This window comes from Lagenorhynchus albirostris, chromosome 20 (genome assembly GCF_949774975.1).
Source record: "Lagenorhynchus albirostris chromosome 20, mLagAlb1.1, whole genome shotgun sequence".
In the NCBI taxonomy this organism is placed as follows: domain Eukaryota; kingdom Metazoa; phylum Chordata; class Mammalia; order Artiodactyla; family Delphinidae; genus Lagenorhynchus; species Lagenorhynchus albirostris.
The window spans coordinates 18,412,549-18,429,284 of record NC_083114.1 but is presented as its reverse complement, the minus strand read 5'-3'; the positions used below and the strand labels follow the sequence as shown (position 1 = coordinate 18,429,284).

The following is a 16,736-nucleotide window of genomic DNA, read 5'->3' as shown; positions in this document are numbered from 1 at the left end:
CCCAGTGTCATACTTCTCTGTAGGGTTGTACACATAGTCTGTCCATGTCTGATCTGAGGGAGCTGCATACATCTTGACTTATAGGTAATCTTTTATAGAAGCACATGTGCAAATTAACGAGGCTATGTTTTGTATAAAATAAATGTTTCAGGGACTTCCCTGGTGGCGCAGTGGTCAAGACTCCGCACTCCTAACGCAGGGGGCCCTGGTTCGATCCCTGGTCAGGGAACTAGATCCCACACGCCTGCCACAGCTAAGAGTTCACCTGCCACAGTTAAGGAGCCCACCTGCCACAGCTAAGACCGGAAACAACCAAATAAATAATTAATTAATTAAAAAAAAATAATAGATGTTTCAGAATTGATGTACAAAAGACTTTTGTTCTCCAGAGGCATAACCTTGGTATTTTCTCCATTGCTACTCACTAATTCAAAAACTTTTTAGAACCTCTTTGTTTCAGAAGCCAGTGAAAATATCCAGCGCGTCCAATACGTATTTTTAATAAACTCCTTAAAGAAATTGTTTTAAAAATCAGTTGCTGTTAAGCTGTTTTCACCATGTCAGAGGTTTCAAAGGGGAAAAAAAAAATCTGAACAGAGCGAAGACGATAGTAGCCCTGGTGTTGGGGATGGGTACCAAGAATGGCTTCCTCGAGGAGCTGAGGTTCAGGCTTTTGAAGAAGGTGTGGGGATCTGCCAAGCAGAGGGGGGAAGAAGAGGCAGGTGGAGAAGGGCATTCTAGGCAGAATGGACCCCGTGGGCAAACCATGCAGGCATGGTGGCCTTGGGAGCTGTAACTAGCTCATTAGTGTGAGAGCAAGAGTGACCTGGGCTGGACGGGTGGGAGTGGTGTTGATGTGTGGAAGCGTGTGGGGAGTTAGGAGGGTCCAGTGGAGAGAAATGTGGAGGCCAGAGCACAAAAGGCTTGTGTACCCTACTGTAGTTTGTATGTTACCCTCAGGGTTCCGTATCACAAGGCATTTGTTGTGATCTTTGCCACCATGGTACCTGCTTTTAGTATCTCACCTGTCACACTATGTCATTATTATTTATAATACTTCCCTGCTCTTTATTCCTTTTTTAATCCCCAGGGTCACACCCAGTGCCTGACACAAAGTAGTTATTGAATAATGAAAACCTGAAATATTTCAACTATGCAGAATGAGTGATATAAGTTTGTCATAAAAGGTTTGCACACAGAGGTCCTAGAAATGCCTTCCTTGGTCTCTTGTAAGAAGTGGTATCACGCATTTGTCATCTAGGATAATTACTGCCATTCCTCCTAGAGGCAAACCAAAGAGGTGAGGATTACCTAAGTGCTTGCTTACTTCATACCCTGAGGTGCTCCAAAGCAAATAGAAATCTTGGGTTGGTGTTAAGGTGTATGCTGACACCATCTAGTGGTGATTTTGAGACCTAACCGAATTGAAAGTTTCGTCTTTAACAACCAAACTTCTGCTGAAACATTGTATTTAATATCGTAGTTTGTTAAGCCTTTGCCACTGTCTTCAAGTTCATAGCTACTCAGTGGATGGTTTTATCTATTGTGTTTTACAAAGATGCTCAGAAGTTTTGATAAACAAAACATTCTATTTGAAATAAAATGGAATTTCAGAGAAAGTACATAATTGGACGGACCTGGAATCTTAGAACAACATTGTAATCTCATATGTTATTTGCTGTCTCTTAGTCACAGAGTTCCAGACTCATGAGGCAATTTTTTTTTTCTAACATCCTTCTCCTTCTCTTTATTTTTCTGTTTGGACAGTGTTTTTTTAAACTAAAGAATTTTGTCCTTTCAATGCTTATCTTTGAAGATAGCTGTAGAGCATGTCCTTCAAATTTTCAGGTTAAGCCAGAAAGGCTTAGCTTATTATTTTTGTGGGTCTTTGAACATGAGTTATGTAGACATTTTGCTTATGACTCGTGTTGATTGACAGCTGAGGCAGGGAATCAAATTAGGATCACTGCATTAATTCCTTGTGTGTAGGGATTGCCGTGATTTTCGTAGCAATGTTAATAAAATAAAAGCATTCATTAAAAATCTCCTTCATGCAGAACATAATTGGATGCATAAGATTAATTGCTTTTTTTTTTTAAGTACTAAATGCCAGAGGAAGGGAAGGGTATAATTATCTCCATTTTACAGGTGGAGGAGGCTGAAACTCATGGAGGTTAAGCAGCTTTCATAGGCTCGTTGCTCTTAAGTTTGCAGTGTGAGCCTTTGGACTCAGGTGTCAGGGATTCCAGGGTTGGTGCATTTAGCTACCATGTAAACTTTCTGTCCAACAATGGGGAGGATGCAAAGGAAAACCACAGGAGAAAAAGGCACAGAAAACCTTCAAGTGGTCAGTAACTCTTATTTAAACATACACTAATTACTTGATAAAAATCTTGGTCTTAATTTATTGTTGACATTATCAGCATGTCTGTTTCCACTCCTAATTATAGCTGACAGCCTTCATTCCAGTGTAAAGGGAGTTTAAGGGTCTCACCCTTTGGTCTCAAATGCTTTAGTTATTTCTCTGCTGCTGTGACGCTACAACAGGAGTGCTCAGAGACCCGGCCGCTGTCCATGGACCAGCATTCTCCCATCCTGGTGTTCCCACCTCCCAGCTCTTGGAAGTGAGCTGTCTCTGCCTGTGCCTCTCGGCAGGTGGAGAGTGTAGTGGCAGCCACTTGTGTGGAAACGTCCATTTGGGTGTTGGCCTCACTCTGGTTCATAGGTGTTTATATGTGTGAGTTAATGTGTCGATCGTAAATATATATGGGTTTTCTAAATTTTATATTGAATTTTTTTCTTTGCAAATATAGACACGTAATTTTGTGCAATTGGAGTCATATCATGTATGCTGGGGTTTTTGTTTCTTAGTTCCTCTGGCTTTCCTTCTCATCGCCCTACTGTATGTATTTAACAATACGTAAGACATAATATGCAGCCTTCCATATTTTTCCATGCTCATGTAATCATTTACAAAATATATTTATGTACAATTTATATACATATCATATACATATACAGGGTGGATTTTTAGCTTCTTATATGTGCGAGTGGTGGGATCATGTTAACCTTCTTAAAATACACATACCTTTCAACCAGCTATCCCCGTCCTAGGAATCCGTTTCACAGAAATAAAGGCACTGATTTGTAAGATTATGTGCCAAGAGTACTTTCTACAATATTGTTCATAATAGCAGGAAGGATGGGGGGATGATTGAATAAATAAGGGTATATCTGCACTGTGGAATTTTAGGCAGTCATTTTTTTAAAAAGCGAATTCGATTTATGCCAGAAATGTCTCCTCTACCATCCTCTCTGGTATGGATTTTGCTGTGTTTATTTTATTCCTTTACTGACATTTTAGTGGGATTTCAAGAGGGAGAAGAAATAAACGTATTTGGACAATTTTCTTTACAACTGAAAATCTGACTAAATGGATTTCAAGACCTGCTTTGGCTTCTGTTATCTTTTCCTCCTAGAGCTCTAAGGTTGTCTTCAACTCTTTTTATTTCTTACCTTTCTGTATTTTGGAAATTAGGAAATCCCCAGCCTCCAAACTATTAAATTCTTTCTTCTCTCTTGGCTTCTAACCCCTACTTTTCTTTTCTACCAGCAGCATGCAAAGGAACCCAGCCTCAAGCATTATCTCTAAAAGTAAACTCAGAACCGTGAAATGTCACTTCAGAAATAGTTCCTGGGATGTTTGGATTTTCTTGGAAATAAGAGACTCATAGGAAAGAAATAGCATCTCTGTATAACCACAGCTCCGTCTTCCTTTTCTTTGGCTTCTGTGCAGATTTGAAAAAGGGCGCATCTACACATTCATTGGAGAAGTCGTGGTCTCTGTGAATCCCTACAAGTTGTTGAACATCTACGGGAGAGACACAATCGAGCAGTACAAAGGGCGTGAACTGTATGAGAGACCTCCGCATCTTTTTGCCATTGCTGATGCTGCTTACAAGGCTATGAAGAGGCGATCAAAGGACACTTGCATTGTGATATCAGGTATTTAAGGAGTTCCCTGTTCTTCCAAGGTCAATATGTATTTAACTTACTTGGTACTCAAGGGTCCGAACAGTTGATTAGGTCTTTTTTGAAGTTAAAAGCTTAAGTAATTTTATAGGAGAAAAAAAAAAAATGTAATGCCAGATTATTTCTATCATTTCTGAGCATCTGCTAATCTTGGTTCATTTACACATTACATATTATGTTTGGATGGACTTCTGGTCAATTGTGTAGACTGAGGTGACATGGGAAATTCATCCTCCCATCTCAAACACGGAAAACTACTGGATAAAAATCTAACAAAAATCATTTTAAATAATCACAGAGCGAAACCAGGAAAATGAAATCCTGAGGTACCAAAAAGGAAGTCTGAACTCCAAGTCATACTGGTGAACGGGAGCTAGTGACCAGGGACATACAGAGGCTGGGGGCTGGAAACAGGCTCTCAGAGCTGGGGGCCAGAGCTTTAAAGGCTGCAGAGAGGGCATCAGGTGACAGACCCTGGGTGCCCAAGCACAGGAGCCGAGCCCTCTCTGTAAAGCTGAGCTCTTCAAGGAATCTTGTGTAGTGAGTTGGGAACAAGAAAATATCTGCCCACTGACCCAGGATACCCTCTCCCAAGCTGTGGGACTTTTTTTTCATGCTAATAATACCTCATATTCGCATAAGTGGCTTTATACTTTTACAAGGCTTTGGTGATCTTTATTCCATTTTGGTTATCAGTGCAGCTCTCTGATTGGTAAGTAGGACAGTTGTGTTTCTGCTTCACAGATGAGGATATTAAGGGTCAGAGAAGTGAGGCAACTTAGTGTGGGAGTTGAGGAATTATATCCTAAGGCTACATTTTATTAAAACAGTTTTTTTTTTTTTTGCGGTACGTGGGCCTCTCCCGTTGCAGAGCACAGGCTCCGGACGCACAAGCTCAGCGGCCATGGCTCACGGGCCCAGCCGCTCCGCGGCATGTGGGATCTTCCCAGACCGGGGCACGAACCCGCGTCCCCCACATCGGCAGGCGGACTCTCAACCACTGCGCCACCAGGGAAGCCCTAAAACAAATTTTGAAGGCAGTATTATTGCCTGATTGTAAAAGGTGGCGGGGTGGAGCGGGAGGCAATTTTATAAGTGTATAAAGTGAAAGCACAAAGTCCCTTTCCCTTGAATACCTTGTTCCCCCCCCCAAATTCTAGCAGTAACGCCTGTGAACAATAAAGCATTTATCCTTTTAAACATTTTCTCGGTGTGTGCAAATACGTATAGTCACACATGCATATGTAATTATAAACATAGAATTATAGAATTATGTTATAACTGCTATTACATAACTTGTTTTTCCATTTAACAATGTCTAGTGGACATCTTTTCATTAGAGTACCTATAAAAGTCGTGCATTCTCTAACAGTTGTGTCGCATGCCATTGAATAGTTGAATCATGATTTATTTACCCAATCCTCTACTGATGGGCATATTTTCAGATTTTAGCTATAACACATAGTGTAGTCTGCAGAAATAGTCTGAAAACCTTTGAAGATTATCATTGGATTATATTAGTATTTTTAGTATTTCTAGAGTATAAAATTCTACAAGTGGAGCTTTGGGTCACAAGGGATAAACAGTTAAAAATCTGGGTTGATAATTATAACCGTATCCCCCTCCCCCTCCTTATGTCAGTTGTCACGCTTTTTCTGTGACACCATATGTCTAGAGCTTGCGGCTTTTGTTTCGCTTTTTCACTAAAATTGCTCTCATTTTCTGAAAAAATTATTTCATCCCCATTAAGATTTTTTAAAACTCTGCCATAGAAAACAAAGTTATGTAAATTCTGCCATGGCCACTGTTTGTCACTTTCTCGTTTCTTTTCCACTGGACTTCAGAGTCACTAAGTACTAAGGCTATAAGGAATTAGTTTACCACGTTTTATCCCTCGATATTTTTACTAAGTAAATCTCGATCTGTAACCTGTTATTTTGCTTCTACAGTAGTTTTACTTTTTTCAACATGTTCAGATCTGTTAGAACCAATCCCATATCGACAGGATGAAATAACTCAAAATAAACCCCCCAAAAAACCAAACAATGAAACATAAGGGATTTCAAATGAATAACTAATGTCAAAACTTGAAATTATTCTATTAAAAATTATTCTCTCGGTTTAAGTTGTAATCCTAAGCCTTGCACAATTTTTCCCCAGGGGAAAGCGGAGCTGGTAAAACGGAAGCCAGTAAGTACATCATGCAGTACATTGCGGCCATCACCAACCCCAGCCAGAGAGCAGAGATTGAAAGGTAAGCGCAGCCTAACAGTGGGAGGAAGTCCTCACTGGAGCTTCATTTTCTATACAGACTTGACTAGGTTAGGCCTAAACTCTGATATGCATGGAGTGTTTATTAATGGTTAAATTACTTTGATTCCCTTCCTGCATACTGTCCCTGTACTTTCCTTTATATCCCTCGATTTCTATATTTGTTTTTAATAGAAAGATACTGCTAAGGTGATTCTGGTCTATCAGCACTGCCTTCAGTGTTATGTGTGCTCAGCAAAGATGTTATACTTTACTGGTAGTTGTATTGTTCAAGGTCTCACAGGTTTCTTGCTGTTTCTACTATACCAGCATCTTTTGTAAACTGTGTTCTACATTCCCTAGAGTGAAAGGGGGACTCTGGGAGGCAGATCCATGCCGTTCCATCATTGCTAGAAGCGGAACCTTGGTATTAGAAGCTCTGAATAGGGTTCATTTCCTGAACGGGTTTCAGGCCACATCATGCTCTGCTCACAGCAAGATGAGTGATAAAGCGGGTGCGCACTGTCTGGGGCCCAGTGTTCAGCAGAGTGTCTGGTACGTGGTATTTACGTAGTAAATATGTAAGGAATGAAGGGATGGTTTTTTTAAAAAAATAAGAAAGTAGGAAGTGTGGCTATAAAGCAACATGACTTGACTTTCTTATGTGGTGTGGACTTTTTGAAGAGGAAAAAATAAGAGCTTTCCAAAGTTGCTACTTTGAGGCTCAGTATTTATTTACAGAAGAGTCACATTCTGTATATACATCTGAATCTTCAGTTTGATGAATAGAGAGAAAGGAAGCTGGGTTGGTCTGAAAGCAGAGAATTTAGACTAGACTACCCTGCATGGGTAGAATTGGGCTAGATTGCCAGGTCAGAAGAGGTATTTTTCTTAATAGTGATATATCCCCAATTCTGATTCTGATTTGCAACCTAATAGGACAAGAACAAGGATATAAGTAAGTTTTTTAAATTTCCTTTGGAGCTGAGGAGAGTAACCGGCTGAGAACTAAATTAATTTTATTTCTAAATCCAGTTGGTACAGTGGAGTAAGGCATATTTACATTTACTAGTTTTTTTATGATTATTGTTTTCTTTTGGCTGTGTTGGGTCTTTGTTGCTGCGCTCAGGCTTTCTCCAGTTGTGGCGAGCGGGGGCTACTCTTCGTTGTGGTGCGCAGGCTTCTCATCACAGTGGCTTCTCTGTTGCAGAGCACGGGCTCTAGGCGCGCGGGCTTCAGTAGTTGTGGTGCATGGGCTTAATTTCTCCACGGCATGTGGGATCTTCCCGGACCTGGGCTCGAACCCATGTCCCCTGCATTGGCAGGCAGATTCTTAACCACTGTGCTGCCAGGGAAGCCCCATTTACTAGTTTTTTAAGAGCATATCTTACCACAGTTTGATAGACACTTTCCTTTATTTACCATAAGCAAGCAGTTTCCCTTGCCCCAATTATAATTATACTTTCATTCATGAGGAGATAAATTTGTAGGGTCACTTACAGTGGTAGTGGAAGGACCAGGGGATCTGGTACATCAGGTTATTTCGGCGATATGCCCATATAAGAGGAATTTTGTCAGTGAAATAGAAACAAAGACATAAAGCCTAGAATGAAGTTAAAATACATCCACTGGGAGAGACTGCTCTATAAAGAGTTAGCATTCATCGAATAAAGAATGACTTAAATACCTGGTACCAAAGAGAGATTCCATACAGCTTCAAACGAAATGATGAGCAGTTTCTAAACTAATCAGGACCACATTTATGATATATTAACCAAATGCAGTAAATTTCACTAGGCTTTATAAGCAAGAACTTTAAAAAATGGAATCATTTTCTGTATCACCCGTTCTTTTCAGAACATCTCTTTTTAGGATTTTTCTTTATGTAAATAAAATATGTTCGTTGAAAAGAAACAGTAAAATTTACAGCATGATGTAAAACATGAAAGTTCCCTGAAATTCCACCCTACCTACCTCATCAACCTAGGTAACCATAGTGAAGTGTGCTGTACCCTCCAGGTTTGTAAGCATTTATACTAACGTGTGTGTGTGCGCACACACACACATGCCCCCACACACGTGCACATACACACACACACACACAAATCTTGCAATACATATTATTTTGCAACTTCACCTCTCATTCATTAATGTTTTCTGCACATCTTTCTATGTCACTACATATTATACTGGGAAACAAAAATTTATTTTTATCCATCCCTATTGGTGGACATTTAGGTTGTTTGTAATATATATATTTTTTGATGTTACAAACAATGTTACAGTCAGCATCTTTGTACACAAATTTGCATGTCTTTTAATGAAATTTAGTTTCTTTAAAGCCCCAGCCTTTAAAACTTTCACAGTGACTTTCATTTATCTGTGTTAAAGAGTGAAGAATATGTTGCTTAAGTCCAACTGTGTCTTGGAAGCTTTCGGAAATGCCAAAACCAACCGGAATGACAACTCAAGCAGGTTTGGAAAATACATGGATATCAACTTTGATTTCAAGGGGGACCCTATTGGTGGACATATCAATAACTACTTACTGGAGAAGGTAAAAAGTGCTTAATTTCTGAGGGTAATGTTTGCAAATGCTGATTTTTTTTTTTTTGGCCTAGAGTTGTTTTTTCAAATTGAGTTATAATTAACCTACAGTATTAGTTTCAGGTGTACCATGTAGTGATTCAGTATTTTTATACATTCTAAAATGATCACCACAATGAGACCAGTTACCATCCATCACCATACAAAGTTTACAGTATTATTGACTATATTCCCTGTGTACATTACCTCCCCGTGACTTATTTATTTTGTAACTGGTAGTTTGTACTTCTTAATCCCCTTCACCTATTTCATCCGTCCCCCACAACCCCATCCCCTCTGGCAACCACCAGTTTGTTCTCTGTATCTATGAGTCTGTTAATGCTGAATGTTTTTTTTAAAAACCTGATTATATTAGTAGAATTTCTTTCATTGCCCCAAAGTAGCTTTTAATCCTGTTCTCTGTTCCTTCCTGCTCCTCAGTTAGCTTTCTATGGCAAAATAATCTCTTTTTGTGTTCTCTTATTAGCCCTTACAGTATCAAGCTGGGAAAAGTTATAGACTTCGTATGTAAAGGTTTAGGTGGGGGGGGGGGTGAGGGGTGCCAACTTTTGGGTAAGGTTTAACAAAAACCTATCTAGGACTAATCACTTCTACTCCTTCTACACATCCTCCCACGTTTTTATTTTAATTGGCAATCTCGTTTTCTTCTAGTTTCTCTTTGTTTACTGCTTTATAGTAACATAGATGTACTTTGTGATCTTACAGTCTAATTATGAAGCATGCAGCATTAGGTGTGTGAAAACTTAGAGTGTGTTTTTATCTGCCCATGTGAATGATAGGCCCAATCTGTAGGAGATTCCAGTTAAAACTCTCCTCTTGGGACTGCCAGAGAGGTTGTGTCCTAACTAATCTTGAGGAGATTCACCTGGTTATTACAGTGGAGATTTTACTAGAACTTTACTAGGTTAAGTCTCCATCTTGAATTGTACTCAGATTTGAACTGACATGCCTTCTCAGTTAAGTGTTTTCCATCTCAATCGCACCATAGCAATCTTTATGGCAGCAGAATGCAGTATAAATCTTATTTTTGTTTGTTAAACTGAAGTCAGACTGTTAAGGAAATCTTGCTTTATCAGAGTCGGTTGAAAAATGACAGGAAGTGCCAGTTATTATCAGTCTTTTTTCCAGAATGTTTCATGGCTGCACTTTACGTACGTGCTCAACCAAAAGAATCCCCTTGAGTGAACGTACATCTTGAGTCCTCTCTTAAGAGCAGTCTTTCTGAAGCCATCTAAAGCAGAGGTCTCTGTATATGGATTTTGTTCAGCTCACTTTCTTACGGGATATAAGGCATTGCTCTTTGAAATGCCAGCAGACCCTCAGGAAGGGAATGTTGAGAATATTCCTCCCTGAACATTCCTTCCTATTCTCCCCACTTGCAATCCCCCCACCCAAAAAATTGCCTTTTTAGGCTCTAGGTTTAAAAAATCAAAATAGCTTCATTTTCAGGAAGTTTAAGGAACTCTGTTTTTAAAAGAGTAAAAAGAATTGTCAAAAAATTGCACAGAAAACCCCATAGAGGAGATCTAGTTTTAGGTTGGTCCCATCCGTGCGGTCTTTAGGACATTTCAGTGCACTGTTGATACAGGATTCCCTGGGAAAGTGGCTCTCATTTTCTTATAGGAGTACATTCTCAGATTAAGGATTTTTTAAAAGTTTATTTTACTGAAGTATAGTTGATTTTTACAATGTGTTAATTTCTGCCATACAGCACAATGATTCAGTTATATATGTATATTCTTTTTCATATCCTTTTCCATTATGGTTTATCACAGGATATTGAATATGGTTCCCTGTGCTATACAGCAGGCCCTTGTTGTTTATTCATTCTATATTATATATTCTATAATAGTTTGCATCTGCTAATTCCAAACTCCCAATCCATCCCCCCGATCCCCTCTCCCCTTTGGAGATCACAAGTCTGTTCTCTATGTATGTGAGTCTGTTTCTGTTTTGTAAGTAAGTTCATTTGTATTATTTTTTAGATTCCACATATAAGTGATATCATATGGTATTTGTCTCTCTCTTTCTGACTTGCTTCACTTAGTATGATAATCTCTAGGGCCATCCATGGTGCTCCAAATGGCATTATTTCATTCTTTTTTATGACTGAGTAGTATTGCATTGTATATGTGTCCCTCATCAGATTAATGATTTTAATGTGCTTTTTTTTTTTTTTAGTCTAGAGTGATTGTGCAACAGCCAGGAGAAAGAAGCTTTCATTCTTTCTATCAGGTTAGTAATCTGTTATGCACATAATCAACCATTTGCTCAGTTGTGCAGGAAATGGATGTTTTTATTTGGGGCTCTCTCCTGTCCTATGCCTCCATTGGCCCGCGATATGTTACACATGTGTGCACACACGCATACACCCTACCCCGTGGGCTTCTTCAGAGACTTGACGAGCATGGCTGTTATAAAGAGCTAGCAGGTGGTTAACCAACCAGACAGCTGCCTTAGTTGAGCATCCCTTGTGTTTCTTTGCAGTGTAGGTAACATTTTAATGACCCTAAAAGCTTTTGAAATGGTACATTCTGAATATGTTAAATTAATTTTGTCTTATTTTTGAATTGAAGCTTTTGTTCCCATTTTGGGGTGTTCCAGAGGTGGGAATAGAAATTCAGTGTTTTTTCGTTAAAAAAATCAATTTTAAAAATCCAATAGTTACATCTTTTCAGTAAACCAAAGTGTGCAGTTTAATATAGAGGATTTAAAGGTATCTCCTTCTAAAATGCATGTTCTATGTAGAAGGACTCTGCGTATTGTATTTGTGTTTTTGTTGACAGTTCGCCATGTTTCCAATAAACTAGCTTTCTACCAAGTATAAGAGTTCTGTTCGTTTCAGGAACCTGTAACTTTTTCCGCAGTTGAGTGAAAGTGTTGGCATTTGTCTTTGTCCAACACTACAGTCCTGGTTACCCAGTTGTCCTTTCCTGGGATATAGAGATTGATGAGGAAAAGCTGTTTGTTTCCAGTGGGATTCAACATATGACTGGCTGCTGACACCTCTTAGTTCTGAGGCAATATTGACTTTTTCTGAATTTGAAACATAACCCTGTGCTGTCCAGATAACAAGGCTGCTAAGCACGTGACCACCACAGAGCACAAGCTCCTGTTTTACAAATGGCCACAGTCAAAGCAAAACCTTTCATGCCAGTTATGTTGTGAAAGGGCTAAGACTTTTTTAAGGAATTTTCCTCATGACTGTATAACATTGTCCATCACTGATGATGTTGAAGCCATTACCTTCGAGGTTTAAAAAAATAATCTTCAAAGCTAGAAACAGGAGGACCTAAGTGAATTGGCCCAGAAAATGAAAAAAAGCTAGACTACCAGTAAGAATACATGGTGTGTTAGGTTCAGGATGTATTTTGCTAACTTATTTTTAATTAAATATTTTTCAGCTACTCCAAGGAGGTTCAGAGCAGATGCTCCGCTCTCTGCATCTCCAGAAATCCCTTTCATCCTACAACTACATCCATGTTGGAGCCCAATTAAAGGTAAGAGTTTCCTTTTTGAGATGATTCAGAAATAGAATCAGAGAGTCAGCAGGGACATTAAATAATTATCTGGTCCAGGCAGCTGCCTTTAGGCAAATGAATGGCTCTTTTATTCTATTCTATTTTTAAAATTCTCAGGGACGGAGATTCAATATATTATTGACTCAATAACTTTGCTTAATAACCCGTTACTGTATTTTATCACCATCCGATAGGAAAGAAGCTTCTCTCTTATGATCTTGTGGGGTTTTTTAAAATTTTTAATCCTATTACTTTTATTTTGACACTATAAAAATATTGTTACAAGTAGGAAACCCACCGCAGAAGAAGGTACCATATCATTTGGCCAAAGGCAAGTTGGTAAGACAGAAGAAAGTTTAAAAGCACTGTGGTTAAAAATAAATAAATAAATAAAAGCACTGTGGTTGAACATGGATATCAAAGATTGCCATTCACTGTTCTTTCCAATAATGATTTTGATGTGTTCTAGAAATAGTTTTGTGACCCTTGGAGCATTTCTTTTCAGCCTTCAATTTTTTTCCCTTTTTTCCCCCTTCCTTTGCATGTAAGCCCTTGCTCACACATATGCAGATCTTTTTGCCCTTTTATTTCTAATTAGTTCTCTGCTATATATATAATACAATTTCTGCTAGCCATTTTATAGCTAATCCTAGTAATATAGTAGCTTATTGATGATAGGTTATAAAACAGTAATTGCAGTGTTACCTAGTTTTGTTGGGGGAAAGGGGTGTGTGTGTATATACACACACACACACACACACACACACACACACACATGCATACACGCACACACATATACACACACAGACATACATGGAATGAGATCTGGAGGGCAGTGCACCAGGGTTTTACTTGTTTACTCTGGATGGATGAGATGATGGATATTTGTGTTCTGCTTTCTCCGCATTTCACATTTCTTCTATAATTGAAAATGCACAGCTTTTGTAGTTGGGAAAAATAAAAGAATTTATAAAAGGAAAGAATCTAGATGTGGGAGGTGTTTCATTTTTTCTTTTTTTTTGGTAATTATTGCTCTTCATCTTAAGCTAATTATATCTGCATTACTGGTTTAATGGTATTTTTATGATTGTGCATATAAATAAATGATATTTAGCATTTTGCAATTAATTTTCCATTGTTTGAAATTTAAGTTGCATGAATTTTTTACTTTTACAGTCATCTGAGAACAGGATGTTTGGCTGAAAATTAATTGAAAGCAAACAAAACACCAGAGGGCAATACTCCAGCTTTCTGAGAATAGGTCAGAGGTACTCTAAAGATGTATAAAGGATTGTAAAATCGACACTTAAAAAGCCAGTGACTGAAAATATTCTTTTTAAATCGAATTGTCTTATTGACCAAGTGGCTTTTGGCCCGATCATGTAGAGCCCCACAGAAAGCAAGTATTAAATAAACATTTAGCCTTTTTTTCAAAGCTAAATTTAGCTTAGGTTCCCTTTCCATCAAAGTTTTCCATTCCTATTCCTCCCCCTCCTTTTTTTCTGCCTCTCTAATAAAAACAAAGAAGCAATACATGATCACAGTCAAAACCTAAAATAAAGATGAACCAAAAGGAAATAGAAATATGCTAAAGCTCACCATGCAGAGATAATTATTGATAACAACAGTTTGTGTGTATATATTTATTCATGGAATCATACAATAAATCCTGATGAAATAAACCTTTTATTATATTATAATATAATCATTAATATCTTCCCATGTAAATAAATATAAATTAATAGAATGATTTTAGTAACTATAAAGTATTGCACTCTGTGTGTCATACTTTTACTTAGCTATTCTCAAATATAGGACTCAGGTACAATTACCACCCTGTGGGTTGCAGGTGAGGTAAGACCCAATTAAAAGTCACCAAAAACAATAAGGAACTTGGTTATCTCACATAACAAGAAGCCCTAGGATGGGGCAGTTCCAGACGTGGTGAATTCCGTGCCTTAACGGTGTTGATAGGGACCCAGATGTTCATTTGTTTCTCCCACTTACCAGTCCTGCCATCCTCACTGGATCGGGCTGGTCTGCTACAGCTGATTTTCCTCACGGTCCCCGAAGGGCAGCAGCAGTTCTAGGAGTCACAGGCAGAGGAAACGTTCCTGGCCATAACCCTTGATAAGCTAGGGAAACCTCGTGTCTTATGGACCAGAATGGCATCACATGCCCAGGGCTGACCAATCACTTGGTAAAGGGAATAAGGTCCCTGTGATTTGTTTAGACCAATGAAGATTTACCTCCTGAGGCTGGCGCCAACTCTGAAGAACGGATGCATTCAGGGAGGGTAAACCAATCAGGGCTCTATCAACAAGAAGGAGGTGGGGCTGGGGAATGCCTGTCAGGTAAGCAGCTGACAGTTGTCCTCAGGACGACACGTAGACTTTGTGTCTGGTTTCTTTGCAGTTTCGACATGGTTGCAGCATCTAATAATAGTAATACCTGATACTCAAGTGCTTTTTATGTGCTAGGAACTAGGGAGGTGCTTTATATAAGTTCTCATTCCATTCCCACAACAACCCTGTAAGAAAGGTATTATTATGCCCATCGTACCCACGAGGAAATTGAGACTTTACGAGGTTGACCGTCTCACTCAGAGAGCTGGGAGGGGGAAGAGCTTGCCTGGTCGTGTCCTGGACGTTAGAGGAACACGTGCTCATCAGGCAGAGGGGAATCTTCCCTGTGCTCTTCCTTAGCAGGTGAGCATCAGGCCAGGTGTCTGTGTCCCGGCCAGAGCAGAAACTCACCAAGGAAGAGATCAGGCCCTGCGCAGATGCTGCTTTGGGAAAACTGCTAAGATAGGCAGTTACCGTTGCTTTATTGTAAATTTTATTGACACACGTGTATTTCCAACCTGAGGGCTGCAGATCCTCAAGGCAGGCGATTTATCTTTGAACCCCCGTCTTGGTCTGGCTGGGCTGCTACAACAGAAATACCATAAACTGGGGTGCCTTATACACAACAGAAGTTGATTTTCACAATTCTGGAGGCCGGGAGGTCCAAGATCAAGGCACCTGCAGAGTCAACGCACGCTTCCTGGTTCAAAGGTGGTGCTTGCTTGCTGTGTCCTCACAGGGCAGAAGGACCAAGGGATCTCTGGGGTCTCTTCTATATGGGTACCAATCCCATCGTAAGGGCTTCACCCTCAAGACCTAATCACCTCCCAGAGACCCCACCTCCTAACACCATCACCTTGGGGGCTAGGATTTCAACGTATGAATTTGGGGGTTGGGGGACAGACATTTATTCTGCAGCGGCACTTCTGTGCCATTTAAAGATCTGACTTGCTGAATGTTTGTTGAATGCCTGGAAAAGTGACGTGATAGTCCCAGACCATTTCCTAGCTTGCTGAATGATCAAGGCAGGCCCCGTGGCTTTGGGAGGCCTGCTCTTCCCCACCCGTGGAGTAGAAAGCCTGACCATACACGCGTGGGAGTGTTGTTTCCAGCCAGGACAAGACTAATTGTGGAACAGAAAGCCACAGACGACAGTGGGTAGCCAGGCGTATGTCTCGGAGGCTCCGTCAGTCAAGAGTTTCCATTTGTGGTCTCACATCTCATGCCACTTCCTCCACTCATCCTGGAGCTTCTCTGAGCCAGCTCAGGGCTTGCTTCCTCACCGAAGTTTCCAGAAATGTTCCTGGTGCTTGTCTTAGGTGACGGCGACTCTCACAGTTGGGCATTGTGGGTGCTGCGTTATGTTTCTACCCCCGAAACCATTTTTATTTTCTTTGAATACCCATCATCCCTTCAATGACTTACTCCAAAGGCATCAAGACCTTGGCTGCACTTGAATTTAGTCTCATAGTTTTTGGATGTTAATGCTCACATGCAGTGTCTGTGACCTCAGTTTCCTGTTTTCATTCCTAGTCGTCTATCAATGATGCTGCAGAATTCAAGGTAGTAGCCGACGCCATGAAAGTCATTGGCTTCCAGCCCGAGGAGATTCAAACAGTGTATAAAATTTTGGGTACTATTCTTCACTTGGTGAGTGGGGACGCCTTTCAGAATTCTTCACACCTCCCTGTGGGACTAGGATGTTATTTCAGAAGGTTTGGGGTTTTGTAAAAAGTAATTTATGTAGAGAAAATTCCTCTGACATTTTGAAGAAATTTACTCTATCTGTAGTTTCCTCCTACATGTTCTAATAATATGAGGGATTTTCCAAGCCACCGTGGGTTTTGAGACTGTGGCTTTAGTTCGTTCACTGCCTTCCTGGTATGTCAGACTTCGAACTGGTTAATTTCAGAGGTAAAAGAGTTCAGCAGTGATGTGACCACCAGTGGGATAAGCTAAAATCTCTTGAACAGAGCAAATT

General features: G+C 39.8%; 1 protein-coding gene across 7 annotated transcripts in view; it reads left to right on the top strand.

The window, feature by feature from the left end:
• Nucleotides 1-16,736, top strand: part of MYO1D (myosin ID) — a 348,947-nt gene that overhangs the window by 94,445 nt on the left and 237,766 nt on the right. For 6 of the 7 annotated variants that reach the window (XR_009537509.1, XM_060133821.1, XM_060133823.1 and 3 more), the window contains exons 2-7: nucleotides 3,797-4,005; nucleotides 6,193-6,286; nucleotides 8,674-8,839; nucleotides 11,071-11,124; nucleotides 12,294-12,389; nucleotides 16,289-16,405. Coding sequence is in view for 6 of the 7 variants with exons in the window: in XM_060133821.1 (XP_059989804.1) it covers nucleotides 3,797-4,005; nucleotides 6,193-6,286; nucleotides 8,674-8,839; nucleotides 11,071-11,124; nucleotides 12,294-12,389; nucleotides 16,289-16,405 (736 nt within the window). In the remaining variant the exon portion in view is untranslated. The remainder of the gene's footprint in view (nucleotides 1-3,796; nucleotides 4,006-6,192; nucleotides 6,287-8,673; nucleotides 8,840-11,070; nucleotides 11,125-12,293; nucleotides 12,390-16,288; nucleotides 16,406-16,736) is intronic. The other variant, XM_060133826.1, reaches the window with a different exon arrangement.